At 49.3% G+C, this 18,307-nt stretch overlaps 5 protein-coding genes across 5 annotated transcripts; 2 read left to right on the forward strand and 3 right to left on the reverse strand.

The window, feature by feature from the left end:
- Window positions 1-92: 92 nt before the first annotated feature.
- On the forward strand, window positions 93-4,310 carry BP5553_04493 (Protein kinase-like (PK-like); the record flags this gene model as incomplete). Its single annotated transcript, XM_032013116.1, has 7 exons — window positions 93-109; window positions 206-409; window positions 915-1,310; window positions 1,363-2,344; window positions 2,413-3,760; window positions 3,812-4,146; window positions 4,206-4,310. The coding sequence occupies 7 exons, from the start codon at window positions 93-95 to the stop codon at window positions 4,308-4,310; spliced, it is 3,387 nt and encodes a 1,128-aa protein (XP_031869716.1).
- A 1,318-nt stretch (window positions 4,311-5,628) lies between these two features.
- Window positions 5,629-6,923, reverse strand: BP5553_04494 (putative D-arabinitol 2-dehydrogenase; the record flags this gene model as incomplete). Its single annotated transcript, XM_032013117.1, has 4 exons — window positions 5,629-5,822; window positions 5,880-6,163; window positions 6,275-6,532; window positions 6,598-6,923. The coding sequence occupies 4 exons, from the start codon at window positions 6,921-6,923 to the stop codon at window positions 5,629-5,631; spliced, it is 1,062 nt and encodes a 353-aa protein (XP_031869717.1).
- Window positions 6,924-9,589: 2,666 nt separating this feature from the next.
- BP5553_04495 (SH3-domain-containing protein) lies at window positions 9,590-11,000 on the reverse strand (the record flags this gene model as incomplete). The annotated part of the gene is made up of 4 exons (XM_032013118.1): window positions 9,590-9,653; window positions 9,707-10,725; window positions 10,799-10,902; window positions 10,964-11,000. The coding sequence occupies 4 exons, from the start codon at window positions 10,998-11,000 to the stop codon at window positions 9,590-9,592; spliced, it is 1,224 nt and encodes a 407-aa protein (XP_031869718.1).
- A 1,900-nt stretch (window positions 11,001-12,900) lies between these two features.
- On the reverse strand, window positions 12,901-14,848 carry BP5553_04496 (Mitochondrial Rho GTPase; the record flags this gene model as incomplete). The annotated part of the gene is made up of 2 exons (XM_032013119.1): window positions 12,901-14,774; window positions 14,839-14,848. The coding sequence occupies 2 exons, from the start codon at window positions 14,846-14,848 to the stop codon at window positions 12,901-12,903; spliced, it is 1,884 nt and encodes a 627-aa protein (XP_031869719.1).
- Window positions 14,849-15,709: 861 nt separating this feature from the next.
- BP5553_04497 (WD40 repeat-like protein) lies at window positions 15,710-18,007 on the forward strand (the record flags this gene model as incomplete). Its single annotated transcript, XM_032013120.1, has 9 exons — window positions 15,710-15,714; window positions 15,782-15,924; window positions 15,984-16,546; window positions 16,596-16,763; window positions 16,815-17,185; window positions 17,233-17,518; window positions 17,576-17,767; window positions 17,826-17,901; window positions 17,949-18,007. The coding sequence occupies 9 exons, from the start codon at window positions 15,710-15,712 to the stop codon at window positions 18,005-18,007; spliced, it is 1,863 nt and encodes a 620-aa protein (XP_031869720.1).
- Between the last annotated feature and the right edge of the window lie 300 nt (window positions 18,008-18,307).

Consider the following 18,307-nt stretch of genomic DNA (forward strand, 5'->3'; position numbering starts at 1 on the left):
TAGCCGAACCGTGTTCTTGGATGACTTCGATCCTAGGTACCTACCTACCTTACTGCTCTGTAGATGCAGAGCAACAATAATAGCAGTGCATAATGCGCAGTACTCCTCTGTAAGGTACCTAGTTCTTGTTGAGGTGCCGTTGAGATGGTTGGCGATCTGATCTCTCTACAGCAGCCTCTAATTACCTCGCTCTATACGAGTACAGAGGGATTGAAGAAGAAGATGACGAAATGGGGGCGAACCGTGCCGTGGCTTGGGAGTCGGGACAACAACACCAGGCCACTCCAGAGAATGCGGTGCCCGCGGAGGTTCTCACGTTGATAGACGATCATCATATCCTGCGTGGGAGGAATGCGCGGGAAGCAATACGCAGTACTTGTTGGAATATCATTGGAGAGATGCAGGCGGCGTGCGTGTGCATGCCGTCACGTAATGCGGGACTGCTAACCTGTGCTTCACAAGCAATAGGGCACAGCGAGGTAATAGCGGTGGTTAAGGCATGATAGTTGATAGTTCGTAGTTTGTCGATCGTAGTAGATCGTACAGGACATGATTGTAGAGTATGACCTGGCACGGCCAACCATTCATTGCCTGGGGCCCTTGGAGCAGATGTTCTCTGGAAGCTGGGAGAGGCATTGGTGTGGTCTTCTCTTGTACGAGTATGTATTATTGTAAAGTATCTCTACCTACCTGTACCTACGTACCGAGTAGCGGCCGTTGGTTGCAAATGCGCCGGATACTAGTGCACGAATCGAACGCAACTCTGGGTGCGAGTTGACTGTAAATAGAGGATAGCCGGTGGCGCAAGAGAGCAAGAGAGCAAGAGAGCAAAAGATAGATTGCAGTATAGGCACCTCGTACCGTCGTCCTACTAATATAATCTCTATACGTTTTCTGTACCTTGCCTTGCCCAGTTACTACTTCCTGGAGGGAAGAGAAAAGTCGTTATTAGCCGCGGGCCAATCAGCGCGCGGCTGCGAGGACACCCCATTTGCCATTTGCGCCGTCGTCGTCTTTTGTCGCGGATTATTGCTGGTCCTGCTCGAGAATCCCCAAGTCCTGGCAGCGATCGAACAGGAACACCCAATTCTCACGCTCACCACGCTCACGATATCCGCCACTCCAACTCCAACTCTCCCGGCCCAATTCCTCAGTTCTAGTTCCACTTCCACGGCCAAAGCCCGTGAGCTCGACCTTGGGCTCTGGCGCTGGATCTTGCCGCCGCCGCCCACGTTTGTGGACCCGTGGACCCCGAGACATCCCCTCCGCCCCCCTCCGCCAGGCGCTCCCTCCTTGGTGCGAAGCAGACGGTACACGGTACACGGTACATCCTGTAGCACATACTTTATTACTTGGTCCCAGAGCCATATGCTGGGCACAGAACCGTCCCCTAGCCGCTCACTATCCTGATTGGCGAGCCCTGGTGGAAACATTGTTGCAGCGCCTTACACCTTACAAGTTGCAAGTTACAACTTTCCACCTTCCCAGCACTTCGAGCCAGTCTGGTGCATCAAACAGAGCCTGGAGGGCTGCTAACCCCCCCCTCCCTTCCGCCCCCCAAAGATCGACCCCGTCCGTCTATCAACACAACATGGAGGAGGTCAAAACAACGCGACGACTGACCAAGAAACCGCCCCCAGCATGCGATAAGTCCTCCCTCTCCATTCGCAGTCAGAAGAGCTCTGGCAGCCTGCAGAGAGCTCCCTCTGCCCCCAACCCCAACGGCCCATACTACAGATCCCATCCCTCCCAGCGCCACAGTCGAACTGCCTCCATCCCGAATCCCACTGCCTACGCCTCCTCCAATTCATCTCTCGACTATCAAATATCTGGCCCGTCACCCGCACTAGGGGTCTCAGAGTTCGGTGCGCCCACGGGCCGGGGCCCCTTCGATCATACATCGACGCCCCTCACGGAAAAAACATCGGAGGAGTTGATTGGGGCTCCCTTCGACGGGTCGAGTATCTTGAACCATATCGAATCATCGAAAATCACGGGCTATCAGAGCGCTCTGCGACGACCACCGCCGCCACCACTATCACATACGAGCCCCGATCCGCGGGGTCTAGGGCCGCCTCTACGACAATCAGCGAGCTTCACGGTGGGAGACAGGATGAATGAGAAGATACAGCCGCGCATTGGTGAGAGCCAGCTCATCAGTCCGAAGCGCTATTCGGACGAGAGTAAAGAGCCCAAGCTGGGTATGATACGGAAGAAGTCGGGTTTCTCAGGCTTCATGAACCAGATCGGCATCGGCTCTCCTCGAGGTGTCAAGATATCCGCCCCAGAGAACCCCGTTCACGTCACGCACGTTGGATACGACCAAGATACTGGACAATTCACTGTAAGTTGCTTGCTTCCCCCAATGACGATGCCATAGTTGTGTGTGTGTGCTGATTGGATTTGAATTAGGGCCTGCCGAAAGAGTGGCAACGAATGCTCAATGATAGTGGAATTACAAAGAAGGAACAACAGCAGCACCCGCAGACCATCGTAGACATCGTAGGATTTTATAAGGAAAATGCAGAGAAGGGATCAGACGAGGTATGGGACAAATTCGATCATGCCAATGTGCCAGAGATGCGAGTGGGGGTCTCAAATCCTGCTCTGGTATCACCAGGGCTCCTCAACACCCCAGGACCTTACGGATCGATGACAAGCCCGCCCGCAAGTCCGCGGTTTCCTTCGAACCATGAGACGAGCTTTGAAAACCCTAGATCTCCGCCCCCTGTGCCACGAGGGACAGCTTCAGGGCCGCCTCAAGGCGTAGGGCTAGCTCTGCAACCAAAGGATGCCAACGGCCTCGTACCGAGTCGTCCAGCACCGAGACCACCAGTTGCTCTCCAAGGGCCCACCAGAGCTACACCCCCACCTATTCTGGCCAAAGACTCGGGAATATCTATGCCTCGTCAGAGCGACGACCTCCCCGCAATTGCATATGTGCCACCGACACAAGCAGATGCCCCGCCTATGCTCCCCGAGGAACACAGATCACGATCGAACTCGCGCGTTAATGGTACTCCTCCATTTGCAACCCCGGTGCAAAGTCTATCCCCTCAAATCTCATATCAACAACAACTTGCAGAGCAACAGCAGACAGCTATGATGCAGGCACAACAGTCCCAACTAGGACGTGCTCCTAGCAAGCGCGTGCCCCCTCAGCAACCTACCCCGCCAACTCCTCAAGGCCAATTCCAGCGCCCTCCTGAGCTCAATGGTGTACCTCACCCTAGCCAGCAGGTAAGAGCGGGACCGGGGCCCCGTCCCAGACACCGCCCACGGCAGAGCACGGGTTTTGATATAGTTGCCCGCCTTAAACAAATTTGCACGGAAGGGGACCCGAGAGATATTTATAAGGACCTGACAAAAATTGGCCAAGGCGCTTCAGGTGGTGTGTTTACTGGTTATGAAAGGGGCACAAACCGGCTAGTGGCGATCAAGCAGATGAACCTAGAGCAGCAACCGAAGAAGGATCTCATTATCAACGAAATTCTTGTCATGAAAGACAGCTCACACCCAAACATCGTCAATTTTATCGACAGTTTTCTGGTTACTGGGGAACTCTGGGTCATAATGGAATTCATGGAGGGAGGGAGCTTAACCGATGTTGTTACATTCAACATCATGTCTGAAGGCCAGATTGCTTCGGTATGTCGCGAGACATTAAAGGGGCTGCAGCACCTACACTCGAAGGGCGTTATCCACCGAGACATCAAGTCTGATAATATCCTTCTTTCGTTAGATGGAAATATCAAACTAAGTAAGTGACCTTTTGGAAAGTTTGGTTTTGGTTATCTAACAAGCTGCACAGCGGATTTTGGCTTTTGCGCACAAATCAACGAAGCTCATAACAAGCGAACCACCATGGTCGGAACTCCTTATTGGATGGCACCGGAAGTTGTGACGCGGAAAGAGTATGGCCGCAAGGTCGATATCTGGTCCCTGGGTATTATGGCCATTGAGATGATTGAAGGAGAACCCCCATATCTTACCGAGTCGCCACTTCGCGCCCTCTATCTCATCGCCACAAACGGCACCCCCGCGATCAAGGATGAGCATGCCCTCAGTCCTGTATTTAAAGACTTCCTTTATTTTGCACTAAAGGTTGATCCCGAGAAGAGAGCCAGCGCGCATGATTTACTACGAGTAAGAATTTTGCCCCAAATGCCGTGCCAGGAGATCGCTACTAACATTATTTTCTAAAGCACGATTTTATGAGGCAATGCTCGGACCTTGGCCAACTAGCACCCCTTGTCCGCTCCGCGAGAAACGCAAGAGCCCAGGAGAAAGCCCAAAAGGCAGTTTCGTAAAATCCTTTTCTCGCCCTAATTATTTGCAAAGCAAACCACCGCCCGTCACCTACGATGTAGCTGGGGCCGCAAGATGCACAAAAGCAATCAAACAATCTACTATCGTTGCAATTTAGCAAATCGGCTAGCAACTTACTCAAACAAGCATCGGCGTTCCGGCGTAAGGTCTCATGGCATCCATCGTAAAAGCAATGCAAAACAAAACAAACGCAACCAGAGACTTGCGGGAATTGAACGAGACAGCTAGCAGGATTGGCGTGTTTCATGTTCACGTTCAATGTACACAACAGTGCCTTCGTACATTTAAGAAGATGAGACGAATTGGGACATAGCTTTCTTTTTTTTTTAATAGGATTTGATACCAATGATGGATGGCTGGGAGTGACACTGCCTATCCTTTTGCTTCCCTTTTATTAGCTTCTCGCCTTTGAGAACCTTGAAAGGGCTTTTTTTACACCCGTGACATGGGAAAATGGTTAAATGGATGGACGTGCATATGGATGGGATGGATGGATGTATAGATGGATTCGATCGATAGCAAGATAGCGAACGATATCTCACGGAATCGAGCGTGATCTTTTTTCCCATGGAAATCTTTGTTTGTGAAGCAAGCATGTTCGCTATACCATTTGATAAAAATCAGCATTTGTAGCGGATAGGGACCTCGGCGAGCATATATGCTTGTTGTCACCTGCGCTCTTCGGCGAGCCAGCGCCGCCAGTGATTTCGCTTTGTGGTTTTCTAACTCCTGGCTGCTGGCTGCTGTATTTGTCATCTCGAAGGGGGAGAAGAGGTTAGCTGGAGCGCCTTGATTCTGCGTGGCTTCTACGGTTGATAGATACATATGAATAAATGATGCAAGACCTTCCGCTGTGGCACCCAAGGAAGAAATTTGATGTAGCCTCATAACTCAACCCGTTTTACGCCCAATGATTTATATCTCTAAACAGCGAGCACCAGCTGGTCAAGGAGTCAGACTTTTTTTTCTGGATTCAATTCAACTGTCTACTTCTTCCTTGCCATATCGATTATGAACTCTATGTTGTAGGAGAGGAGTCATTCCAGGGTATCAAAGAACCACGCAAGCTTCCTAACTGTGGAGAATTTAACCAAGCCCATCTTGTACGCACACAATGCAACCAGCCCTCTAAAGTTGCGCCACCCATCCGACCAAAGAAACGTAAAAGCAGGGAAAATGCAGGGCAAAATGCAAAACCTCATCAACTATCAGAATACCCAGCCTAAGTAGGTATGCTGAAGTACACCGGCGGAGCGGCGTCCTCCCTGGTGTAATTCTGATTCATCGCTCCTAGTATCATTAATAGAGCGTGTAGCCTCCGTCGATAATCAGGTTGGAACCAGTCATGAAGGCAGAGGCATCTGATGCAAGGAAGACGGCAACACCATTAAGATCATCGACAGCACCAAGACGTCCCTGGGGGGTCATGCTCTTCCAGATTACCTTCTGCGCGTCAAGTGCTGGAACATTGTTGAGAGCGGTGTCCATGTAACCTGAAAGCGATACTATTAGTATGTCTAAAACAAGCCGTAGACACTTGAGAAACATACCTGGAGAGATGCAGTTCACACGGATATTATACTTGGCCCACTCCGCAGCGAGTGACTTGCCAAGCTGAATCACACCAGCCTTTGATGCATTGTAGCATGATTGTTCTTGGGGGTAGTTGACGATGCTGCCCGACATAGAAGCAACAAGGATGATAGAGCCCGGTTTGCCAGCAGCGATCATAGCCTTTCCAACGGTCTGGGCCACGAAGAATGAACCGCTCAAGTTGATGTCGATCAAGCGACGCCACATGTCATGGTCATAGGTTTCAGCAGGGATATTAGAACTATTAGATAGTTAGAAATATGAAAATCAGTGGGACCACCTGAACCATTTCCATCTTGATGGGTCTTGCCCCAAAGAAAAGATGATGGTGGATAAAGAATTGGGGACTTACTCAGCAATACCAGCAGAGTTTATCAGCACATCCGGAACTCCATGCTTCTGAATTACTGCAGCGAGCGCATTTTCGACGGCAGTAGCATTGCGAATATCGATACCAAAGAACTCAACGGGGATTTTGGAGCCTGTAGCCTCATGCAACTCGGCGGCAGACTGAACACCCAGCTCCGGATTGGCATCAAAGATGATCATGGCCTTCGCTCCTGCCTCGATACATGAACGAGCCATATGGTTTCCCAAACCACGAGCACCACTGTGAAAAGGGGAAAATCTTAGCGAGAAATCTCTTAAGGATGTAGCGAACTTAGAAACACATACCCAGTAATAATGACAACCTTGTCCATGATAGACATCCTTTGCAAGCTGGGGGTCATCTTGTTATAGACCTCGCGGCTCAGTGGTGTGACCTTGTCGGCGCCAACCTCGGTAGCTTCGATCTTCTCATCAATGGACAGGGTAGTTCGCTGAACCTCACCATCGGCATAGGAGACAGCTGGAACTTCGCTCTTCGAGACGAGACCGGCTTCACGTGGTCGTGTATCAGTGACCGAACCGGTGTTCGATGCGAACGGGCGTGCAAATCTGGTCGATCTGCCTACGGTGCTGACGGTGCGGGCACCGCGAAGGATGGAGCGGGCGAACATAGTTGACGAAGTAGTGGTAAGGGTGGTGAAGGAGGATAAACGGTAGAGAGTATAGTATGGCAAAGTAGTATGCCAAACTGATTGCAAAAACAACCTTGGTAAAGCGTTAAAGGTTAGAGAGAGAATTGTCGTGTTGGTGTCGTAGCAAGGAGAAGGCGAGATCGAAATTGACCTGGAGGAAAGCGCGTCTTAAGGTGACGTAGTGGATATCGATGTTGGATGGTTTTTTAGAATCAATATAAGATTCACTGTTGCTCGGCTGGAGGTGTAAAGATGCGTCCAACACTAAGTTTGCACCTTGCAGTCCGACTGTCTTGTGCTTCGACACAAAGGAAGGTATAAGATTTGCAAGGTCGTGGCTCTGCTAATAGATCAGAACAGTCTCTCCAATGGCAATAAACCGATTCAATGAACTTCTAACTAATGCAAGGCAGACATTCCGAAAATGGCCTAAACAGAAAGATAAAAACAGGTACACGGCAGAAATGTGTTGTAAAGTTCAGAGAGAGCTGCAGGCGGTAAGGTGCAAAGCCGACCTATAATCCAAAAACTAGATGGACCCATAAATTCTAGCGGAGGCAACCCAGGCCATACACTCATATAAAAAAAAAGGAATAATCCAGTGTCTGGCTTTTCTCTCTATCTTGCAAGTATATTTTGGACAGTTAAAACCAATTACTAAGCTCAAGTATTAACGAAGAAAGAAATCATGGTTACCAAGTTCGCCAACGGGCTCCTATTTAAAACTCGAAATGCCGATATAACAAGCACTCTAGTTCTCCGTGGCTGTCCGTGTGGAGGGTGAAGTGCAATGAAAATGGTCTCCAGAAACGAATAAGGACTATGAAGCTGCGACAATGCTTTCCGGATTAAAGAGGTCAACAAAAGGGGCGGATTAGGGAATACTTCAATGATATTTTTTTTTTACATCTACAGGAGGATGTACCACTTTTTCAATGAATTTCCTGGTGCCTACTACACCGCTACGAAGCTAAGATGCACTGGCAGGAACCCTTCTACTAGCTAGTCTGTGCTGATTTGCATAGTCCAGACCCACTCAAACTTAGATGCAATTCTCGAAAAAATCAACGCCAAATTTGTTCTTTGAAGCTGCTGGTCTAGGGTGCCGGTGCCGGGAAGCCTGTATCAACCCACTTAGGTCATAGCCCGGGACATATTCAGGGACCATTACATGTACACCAGTGGGCCGACTAAGAAGCGGCCGGGAAAGCCCCCATCGTACCTGACTGTAGCTCCTCTAATAGATGGGAACTAGAAGGAATTGGCAGTCTTGTCGGTCTTGGAATCAGAGGCAGCCTCCATACCCTTGAACTACATGTATGTATGGGCTCTGTACAGGCTTCTCCTTACAAAACCCCCCACCACCCAAAAACCATAGGAAACATATCGGGTTTGGGTTGGCGAATGCGGTGATCCGGGTCCGGATATCAAGATAGGTCCAAGTAGATAATCGGCTAAGGGATCCCTAAGAAACCTGACTATCCCACTGTTTCATTACTCGGTGACAGTGTTGCCTAATTGTGGGTTGACAAAGCACATTTTTCAGGGGCAAGGCGTTAGGGTAGTTTTGCGTCGAAGAAAATTTGAGCTTTCATGAATCAGCAGTCGGTAAGAGTTCTCCGTAGGGCAAATGACACCCTCTGGGTGTCTGTCTGTATGAGATAGCGCGAGTCGTAGCGCGAATTGCGAGATGCGCAATGTATGATCAAAAGACCCGGTTTTATTAAGTAGCTTTATGTTGTTGCAGGCATTATTGCGCTCGGAGGTATTTTTGCAGTCTTGACGGTTGATGCTGAGAAAGGGTTCTCGGGAATTAATTGGCGCTTTACTTAAATAGGCCCACTCATCATCACGTGTATTGTTAATTTGATCTCGAGATGCTTTTTTATAGTTAAATATATATTTCCATGTTCTAGTGCCGCTACGAAGTATTTGTATAGGGTTCGAGCTTCCCAGACAATTTGAAGAAGTATAACGAGGCATTTTATGGAGGCAAAACATCAACAGTTTGACTGATTCAGAAACCGAAGCTTGCATTGCGAGCTATTAAGGCGCTTCTTCCTATGCTAAACTCTACCCTCCATTTACCCAAGGCCTGCGGAATTAGAAAGGATAATTCGCGTACACCGGGAAGTGGACTTTTATCAACCAAATATACCATTTTAATTCATACCAAATCACGGGACAAAACTAGAAGCTAGAGCATCCAGACTATTCGCTGTAATTCAAATACACGTACTAGACTATGATTGAGAACTCCCGTGAGTCTCAGAAGCCCCTCCCGCATGGGATAAATATCAACATCGTACCGCAGAGTGTTCGAACGCCCGAGAAACAAGGCTGCTCCACCACATACACCAAGCCCGGTCTTTATCATTTTTGTGAATTGCAAAACAGGAGAACGGGAAGGACAAGTTCTCTATTGTATATTCAAATTGTATTGCTACTGCGCCGTACGCTGTGAAAAAAATACAAAGGAGTTGGCGGAAGAGGAGCGGTCGATTCGACAGCTAGAGGAATATATAGATCGCAGAGGGCGGGAGATCGACTGGAGTCGTAGTAGAGCGGAGAGGAGTGGAAAGAAGGGTGGAGACATCAGAATTCGATCCTGATATATCGATATGTAACATGTCGAATTGATGGGTCTATTTCCTCATCTCGACGTAATTGCTCGGGAATATGCCAGTCCGGCCTCCGATCCTACCCGTCCTGGAGCAAATCGTTAGTTATTTTGGCTACAAAAGAAAGAACAGGAAGCTTACCACCAGTCATTGGTACTATCGGTCTTCTTCGTTACCGTGATATACTCACCTTTCTTGAAGGCCAAGTCCCCAGGTTGGTCTGCATCAAACGTGAAGAGCGCTACCGCCTCATCCTCCTTCATTTCACTCTTGCTCTTAAACATCGGTTTCGGCGCCGCAGGTCTTCCTGGCCCAACTTTACGCCCCGTTGGGCTCGTAGGGGAATCTGAGTAGGTATAGTCGTCATTGAACCCACTCCCTGATCGCGCACGCCCGGCATCAAATGTGCTGCTCCGTGATGCGCCACCTGGAGGCCGGTCGTAAATATCATCAGTCCAGGTCGCTGCACGTTTAGGCTTGTCGCTATATGTGTAGTCGTCGGAGCCTCTACTATTCGTATTTCCTGTGCGGTCTCTACCAACGCCCTCGCCATATGCACTGCCCCTCCGGCCTTCCCAAACAACATCGTCATGTCTATCGTCGTAAACCGGGCTATCGTTGTATGTGGCATCTGCATTTGCCGGAATGCCGGCAAAGATTCTCGAGTTCAAAATGGCCATGAGAGGTTGTGCGGCAGGTGGTGGGCGTACCGCTCCCGACAGAAGTTGGGACGCTGTATATCGTTGCCCATACAGCTTCTCATTCGCATCTCTCCGCTCAATAATTGCACTTCCCTCAAGACTGACCCCGGCAAACAAACCCTTCGTCTTCGAATAGCTGAAAATCCCAGCCACACCCTTCAAACTTGCAGCTCCTGCAGCCTCGCCATTGCGGCCTACAGGACCTGCTGCGATAGAAACGTTGGCTCCTAGTGTGAGCGAACCGGCTTGTGAAAATGTCCGTACTGCTGATGCGTCATTCAAGATGAACACGAAATCCGTGAGCTCAAATCCGATTTGTCCACCAAAGCCTGCGCCACCGGTTCCGACGGCTGAAGGGGCGCTCCAAGTACCATCTGCGAGACGGGCGACAACAACACCGTTGCCATAACGTGCCGAGCCCAAAAAGCCTGCCTTGATAACCGTAAGGATCGCGAGTCCCTGTACGTCAAGTTAGTTTCCATGTTGCTCAGAACGTGGCATTAGGACGGAATGGCTAGGCGTTCGAACTTACCTTCGCATTCGCCAGAATATTAGGAGGAATAACCTTATCCGGCGAGAAGGCTTGTCGAGGGTCTACGAAGGATGATAGAATCTTGCTGCACTTCTTGCACTCGGCTGCGGCGGGTATAGTTAGTTCGGTGCCGCAGTAGGAGATAGTAGAGCGAGAAAGACATACATGCCATAGACGAGGGGAGTGGATTATTGATCCCCATCTTGCCTGCTGTTGCTCTGCCGCCTGGTTGTTGCGATGCGATTGAGGGGCTGGAAGCTATTACTTGGCTTCTGTACGCTGTGATATGGAGAGGAGTGGGGCGTCGAGGGTCCGACACGGCGTAATAGTAGTCGTATATAGTATATGGCACTCCTTGATATGTTGATACAAGCGTACATGCGCAGGATAGGTATTCAGACCGAGATATCTGGTGAAGTGTGTAATGGCGGTGGTTCCGCTGGGTGTAAATACTGTACTCTGTGGGGAATGATCGGCATGATGTCTTGGTGGCTTGGGAAGCATTACGTCCGCTTCGGTCCCTTATCGCCTCCGCATCGTCAAGCCACAATCGGGCAAGTAGGTGTGGCTGAGACCGAACGCCGCGCACGGGACATCCAGCCTCCAGCCTCATCTCCAGGGCTACGACTCCCGATACAATTCTCCTCTGTGAAGGTTTCTCTAGCACTCGAGAGCCATACAACAAGACCGCGTTGCCTTCGCACGACTCCAGGATCAATTACGAATAAAAGAAATCAAAAGATAGGGCCATTTCGCTGGGGCACTTCGTTCGCAGCTACCTTAACATCTCCGAGAAACACCCCGATTCCCCTCGGTCCGGCCGCTCTTCGTTCGCCTTCGATTGAAATCAGTCTCCCACAAACTCAGCCTCGTCTATACGTCACCTAGCAGCTGATCCTGCTCTCCAGTCCACGCATACACAGACGTACACCGAGGTCAGTCGGTGAGGAAAGAGCAGCGAGATCGCCATGTCGGACGCCTACGAACGTGAACGCCAGAATAACTCGCGGCTGTCGGAACTCTCGGCGAAGGTGTCCGCCTTGAGAGGCGTGACGGTGGATATATATGATAATGCGAGGTCGCAGGATGTCATCGATAACACTGTACGTTTGCTGTGGCGGCCCCTTCGTCACTAGTTTGGTCACCATATACTTTCTATGCTCTTTGTAGCTCGCTCCAGTGCGCAATAGAGGAGCCCGGATGGTGGATGGTGGATGAGCAAGCGTCGTTGGGATTCCACAAGAGAGATATTATTTCGTGCCGCATGCTGACTCTCCCTGTCTCTAGTCCGAAACGTTTTCCTCGATGAGCACGAGCCTGAAGGGCTCAGCAGGACGGCTCGGCCGTATGGCAGCAAGCGGGAATAAAGTGGCCATATTCAAGTTGGCGGGTATTATTATCGGATCGATCCTGGTTCTCTGGTTCATCTGGGGGCTATTTGTCTGAGTACCCACGTCCATGCCTGAAATTCGTATTTTGGGGGTTCTAAAGAGATTGCAAAGAGCGGAAATTGTATTATACCGGGTTACATATTATAGCATAGCAAAGGCGCTACGGATTGTTTCAAGCAGAGCAGGATGATGCGAATATGGGATTTATAACTACGCGGTTCATAACCAGGAATTGACTACTTTGCCGTATAGCCATTTTGGCTGCAAGGAATTACACGATTAATACTTAAAGTACAGGACTGTTGAAGCAGGAAGAGACACCCTGATAACCGCACCAGAACTCGATCCTTGCTCATGAAAGTGGAAAAAGAATAGAGCTATAAGCATGTATTATGGCGTAGTATTATATACCTTTCATTCCGTAAAGTGTAATTCAGGAATCCATATAAGCTGTCTAGTGTCTTCCCCTGCTTTCTGTAAACAATGGTTCCTGCTCCTACTATATGTACTATTTAGTTACCGCTTAAAGAACACAGACCAAACCCTCACTGCGCACTATTGTCGGACTTGTGGCATAAAGGAGGACGTAGGTACGCCGAAGATGGCTGAAGTATACCAGAGAAGAGAGGGGCATTGGGTATCATTAATTAAATATTTATATATACATCGCCTCAAATCAGCTAGGATTAACACCAAGTTTCTTCTATATAATCACCCCGCATTCGCCGTTCTCTTATATATCATCAACGCAGCAACCGCTGCACACACTGTCGCCCCGAGGGCAATATACATCCCCGTCCGATCTGGAGCTTCTTCCTCGCTCTTTGGGAATGCCAGGCTTGGGTTGGTGGCCGCCTCTGCTAGCGCCACGAAAAGCTCGCTGATGCTGTTCCATGTAACACTAACATGTAGTGGTGCATTCATATTTAGACTCATGGTGTACTGATCCGGTTGCATTTCTGACCTCTGCGTCGTCTTATCCTGATCCGCTTTCAAGGCGGTATATATAGCTGGGAGATCATCGAGGTGAGGATACTTCTCTCGTAACGACACAATGTGGGAAAAGGAGTCGGGATCGGAGGAGTCGTAAGTGTAGCATATTAAATCGCATGCATCTAGTTTTGCGCGATTCTCAAGAATGGCGGGCTCGAGTTCACCAAGCTCCTCCAAGATTAAGTAGCATTGCTTGCCGCCTTGTAGTTCAACACTATTTACAGCAGTGCGAGGCTTAATTGTTGGACGATAGAGTGAGTCAAAAGGTCGGTTGAGGAATGCGTCTAGAAGAGATGATTTCCCGGAGGATGGAGCTCCCAAAACATAGCAGAGAACTACGTTCCGCTCTACACGGCCAAGGCGCCGTCGCCGTTTGCGAGGCTTGGTGGTTTTAAGAGCCGATGTCGTCGATGCTCGGGGGCTTGAAGGCTCAAAGCCAAGATAAGCCAGATAGGCTAGAGTAGTGGTCGGTGAGACAAAGGTAGTCATTGACCACTGCGCAAGCCAACCTTGCAGGGTAATATATCCAGCTTCATTATGAACTGTGGAGGAAGGGAATGAGGTTTCTACCCAGAAAGGTGGTAGACTGGGAGTAGGCGCAAAAAGAGCATCAAGTTCCGAGTCGTTTAGACCTCCATCGTTATCTTTGTCAAACAGCAAGAAGAGGTCGACAAAGAACCTGTACCCAGCAGGGCTGAGTTCAGCAGAGGCAAATTCTGGAATCTCGAACTTAGGATGGAGGAAGCTATCTTTCAAGCTCAGACTATCCGTGTAATGATGTGTCCGCAGAATGATCCAGATGGTCTCATGCCTGCCCTTCTCCGCAAACATCTTATTGAGATGAATGAAGCCGTTCTGGTCAATACCTCTTTCCAGATCTGACATTGGGAAAGCTTTACTTATTGAAAGCTTGATGTTTTCGAGATCCTCGTCGGATAATTGTTTCTCGAAGCATTTTTCTTGAAATGCATGCATCTCTTGATCATTCAAATATCCGTCCTGGTCCTTGTCTGAGAGGTAGAATATGCGTTTCAAAGCAGCTACAGCTGCCGGCTTTAGATTCCCTTCCTTAGAATCAAAAAGAGGAGCGATTGGATGTGTAACCGCCTTCTGGCAGAGGAAGAAAACCTCGTTAACATTGTGATGTTCCCGGGCGCTCGTCCGAATGCAGGAATCTATCTCCTTAAATTCCGCCATGACGGGCATCATCTCATCCTCCATCACCTGCGTCGTGTTCCCCGTCGTAGTCAAATCCGACTTATTCGCGCATAACACAACGGGTACGTTGACTCCAAGGGAGCGGAAGTAGGGCATCCAGAACAATGCAACCCGCTCATAACTGTAGTGGTCCGAGTATACCAGTAGTATGACATTCGACTTCCGTAACTCCTTCCGCAAGGTATTCCGCTCCTGGGGGAGGGCAGAGGTATCGACAATCGTGGTCGTGACATTTTCTGGGGTCCCAATGCTCGGTGGTATAGTGATTTGAGGCAGGACTGATTGGATTTTGTTGGTTACGAAGACGTCCTTTACCAGCGAAGTGATCAAGCTGGATTTTCCGGTGCCCTCATCTCCGCAGACGCATATACGGACTGGAATACATATGTGTTAGCAACGCCATCGCCACGAGGGGACGGGAAAGCATCAAAATGGTACCTGTAGCCATGGCTGCTCTGCTCCGTTTCAGCCTTGCACCACGCGGCTGTTAAGAATCCATTCGCAATGAGCTGGAAGGTGTGCTGCGCTGTAGGATTCGACTGCTGTATGGGCTCACTGCTGCGGTTGATGCCGTAGACGCAACAAGAGTTAAGACTGCTATCAAGATCTAGCGACTAAGCCTCAACAGTTGTATAGGACCTAACCTAAACTTCGTATTCCCAGGTCTGTAACTGTTACGTCGGCATGTGTGGTGCAACAGGGGGAGGGAGCTCGGGGAGTTCAAAGCTGTCGGCTCTCCAGGCTAAAAGCCCCCAGCACAGGGCCTGTATCTACAGTACTGTGCTGAACAGTGCACGGCGTCTCCCCACATGGGGCAGCTCGATTACAACGGCATCCCATCCGCATCCTCCGCGTTCTGCTCGGGTTGCAAATCTATGTCCATATCCATATCCATCGCCACATACATGTACATGTACATACCGCCCTGTACGTAGTATCTTTGATGACCCGTAACGATTCCCCTCTCCGCAACGCTCCAGTTTCAGTCTATTATTACAAACGAACGGCGGTCTCTGTCCCTGTTATGTATTTCTAGCGCCAACTATACCCAAGAGACCCCAACTCGACCTCGACAGGCATCTCAACTACCCCACACATTGGCACGGTCGACATATATTGTTTGTACATTGTAGTGTACCTTGCAGGCTGTACATATAGCTAGGACCCTCCTCGGCGCTGGAGAGAGAAGCTGTTCCCAACCTAACAGCGAGCACCTTCACCATATTGTATCCTTCGCCCACCATCGGTTTATATCTCACCGCTTGACTGTCCGCTGGGTCTGCATTTGGCAGCCCGCCCCAATAACACCATGTTGTGAGTCTCCTCTCAAACTCCAGCCATTCAGCTGCGGATTGCTAATGCGGAAATACAATTGTAACAGCGTCTTACCACCACCTCCGAGATATCCTTCCCAAGCCGCATACAGCCTTGCTGTTGCGAATGGCCAAGTGACACCCATGATCGAGACAAACAACAATTTGTCGCATCCTACGGGGCCAGAATATCAGCTGGTTGTTGGTGAAGGTACAGAGCGGCGTGTCGGCGCATTGTCGCGTTAAAGATCGAATGCTGAATACCTGTAGGAACATACATTCTAAAGGATGACCTACATCTTTCAACACCCCCTCCGCATCCATCGGAAGCTCCTATTATCAATCCGAACCCTCTTGGAACAACTCCCCAGCCAGCCACCTCTGGAACCAAGCTCTCATTGTTATCATTGAGCTCTAGAGGTGCACCACCACTACCTTTGTATACAGATGAGGTGAACAGAAGTGGCACTACGGGGTTCCGGACTAGTATACAGGAGCACCCCAGCGAGGGTCGGCCATCTGGTGACTTGGTACCCCCGAGCAGCGATGGAGGCAGTATATCTATGACGGGGAGTGGTAGAGGACCAGTGTCAATCGGCTCAGCGCCAGCATTCGGCAAAGGGAACCAACTGCTTTCACCAAGTGGGAAAGATGCCGGTAAGCGACGCAAGCCAAAGAACAATATCGCAAAGAGCAATTCTTCGTTCATTTCACGGTGTATTGTACACGAAAACCTAAGCAAGAGACTGCAAGACCGTCCGTCAGATGGCTATTTTGCTTTTGCAAACATCAACCGCGCCTTCCAATGGCTAGACTTATCGTCACCTCAAAAGGTATTCACCACGTGGTATATATTATACCTGGTATTGACACATATTACAGGTGGATCATTTCACAAAGATTCTGTTTACCAAAGGACATTGCCTCTGTCACGACGTTAATCAAGTCACCAAGAGCCACAGCCATATAGATCTCATCATGGGTTTCTCTACGGGTGAGATCATATGGTTTGAGCCCATCTCCCAGAAGTACACACGGCTGAACAAAAACGTATGTGGCTTTCAAACAGTTTCAAGGTGTTGAACTAAACTGGCTGCCTAGGGAATTATTAATACAACGCCTGTCTCTGAGATCCGGTGGATTCCCGGCTCAGAAAACCTCTTTCTCGCAGCACATATGGATGGCTCTTTGGTAGTTTATGACAAAGAGAAGGATGATGCAGCCTACCTGCCAGAAGAACACAGTCAGAATGCCAATGACGCCTCGGAACGAAGCAGCGGACATGCTAACCACTCAGCAAAACTCCATATTGGCAAGTCGGTGGATTCTAAGAACCAGAAATTCAATCCTGTCTCATTCTGGAAGCTATCGAATCAACGGATAAATGCCTTTGCATTTTCCCCTGACAACAGACATATTGCCGTTGTATCCGAAGACGGTACTCTACGGATTATTGACTACCTGAAAGAACGGTATGTGGTATTCTAAAAGAGGGAGATCACTGATCTAACAAAATTAGGCTCTTGGACATCTACTCGAGCTATTACGGCGGGTTTATCTGTGTCTGTTGGTCGCCGGATGGAAAATACGTGCTTACAGGGGGACAAGATGATCTCGTCTCCATCTGGTCCGTAGCTGAAAGCACGATCGTTGCTCGATGTCAAGGCCACCAGTCTTGGGTGACAGCTGTCTGCTTCGATCCATGGCGCTGTGACGACCGGAATTACCGTTTTGGCAGTGTAGGGGAAGATTGTAGGCTTCTCTTGTGGGATTTCAACGTGGGCATGCTACATCGTCCCAAAGCTGTAAGCCATTTAAGTATCTCGATGTCTCCAGGCAGAGTACCATTGACAAGCAAACAGTCTTCTGTGAGACAACGGGGCAGTATATTATCACGGATCGCAAATAATCCACTGCAAAGAGCCGAAACACAGACCACCACAGGCAGCAGAGTCAGGCCGAACTCTGTAGTTTCTGTCGACCGGGATGAAGAAAGTACAATCGAACATCCTGTTGAGCCTAGAGCTACTACTGCGATGTTACCACCTGTCATGGTACTTTCCTGAACCCTTATACCTCCTCCTGACAGTGGATCATGCTAATACTCAATAGTCAAAAGTTATCGACCCAGACCCACTATATTGGCTAGCCTTTACGCAGGAATCAATAATTACGAGCTGCAAAACTGGTTCGTCTGTTTGCCTTTTTACATATCCAGAACTAAACAAATCGCAGGACATATTCGCACATGGGACCGGCCACAAGATGGCGCAGATAAGAGTGATGCCATCTAGGTCTGATTTGACGCTTGCTAAAGGTCGAAGCACCATCTAACAAGCAAGAGCTGATCTGGGAAGGTATCAAAGACCATTTTTGAAGCGCTTATACATACGCCGTCGGGTTGCTCACAGTGTGGAATCCTTGGCAATGGTATTATGGCTAGTGTCGATTGAACCCCTGAATATAATATTCTGCGATGGCGAATAGAAGAATTACTTCGCAGCCTGAATCGTCTATTTCGTGGTCCGCTATATTCCCGCATTTGACAGTTCTAATGTTAAATCTTGCTTGCCACCGCACAGTACCCGCACTCG

This window comes from Venustampulla echinocandica, assembly GCF_003357145.1.
Source record: "Venustampulla echinocandica strain BP 5553 chromosome Unknown scaffold_2, whole genome shotgun sequence".
In the NCBI taxonomy this organism is placed as follows: Eukaryota; Fungi; Ascomycota; class Leotiomycetes; order Helotiales; family Pleuroascaceae; genus Venustampulla; species Venustampulla echinocandica.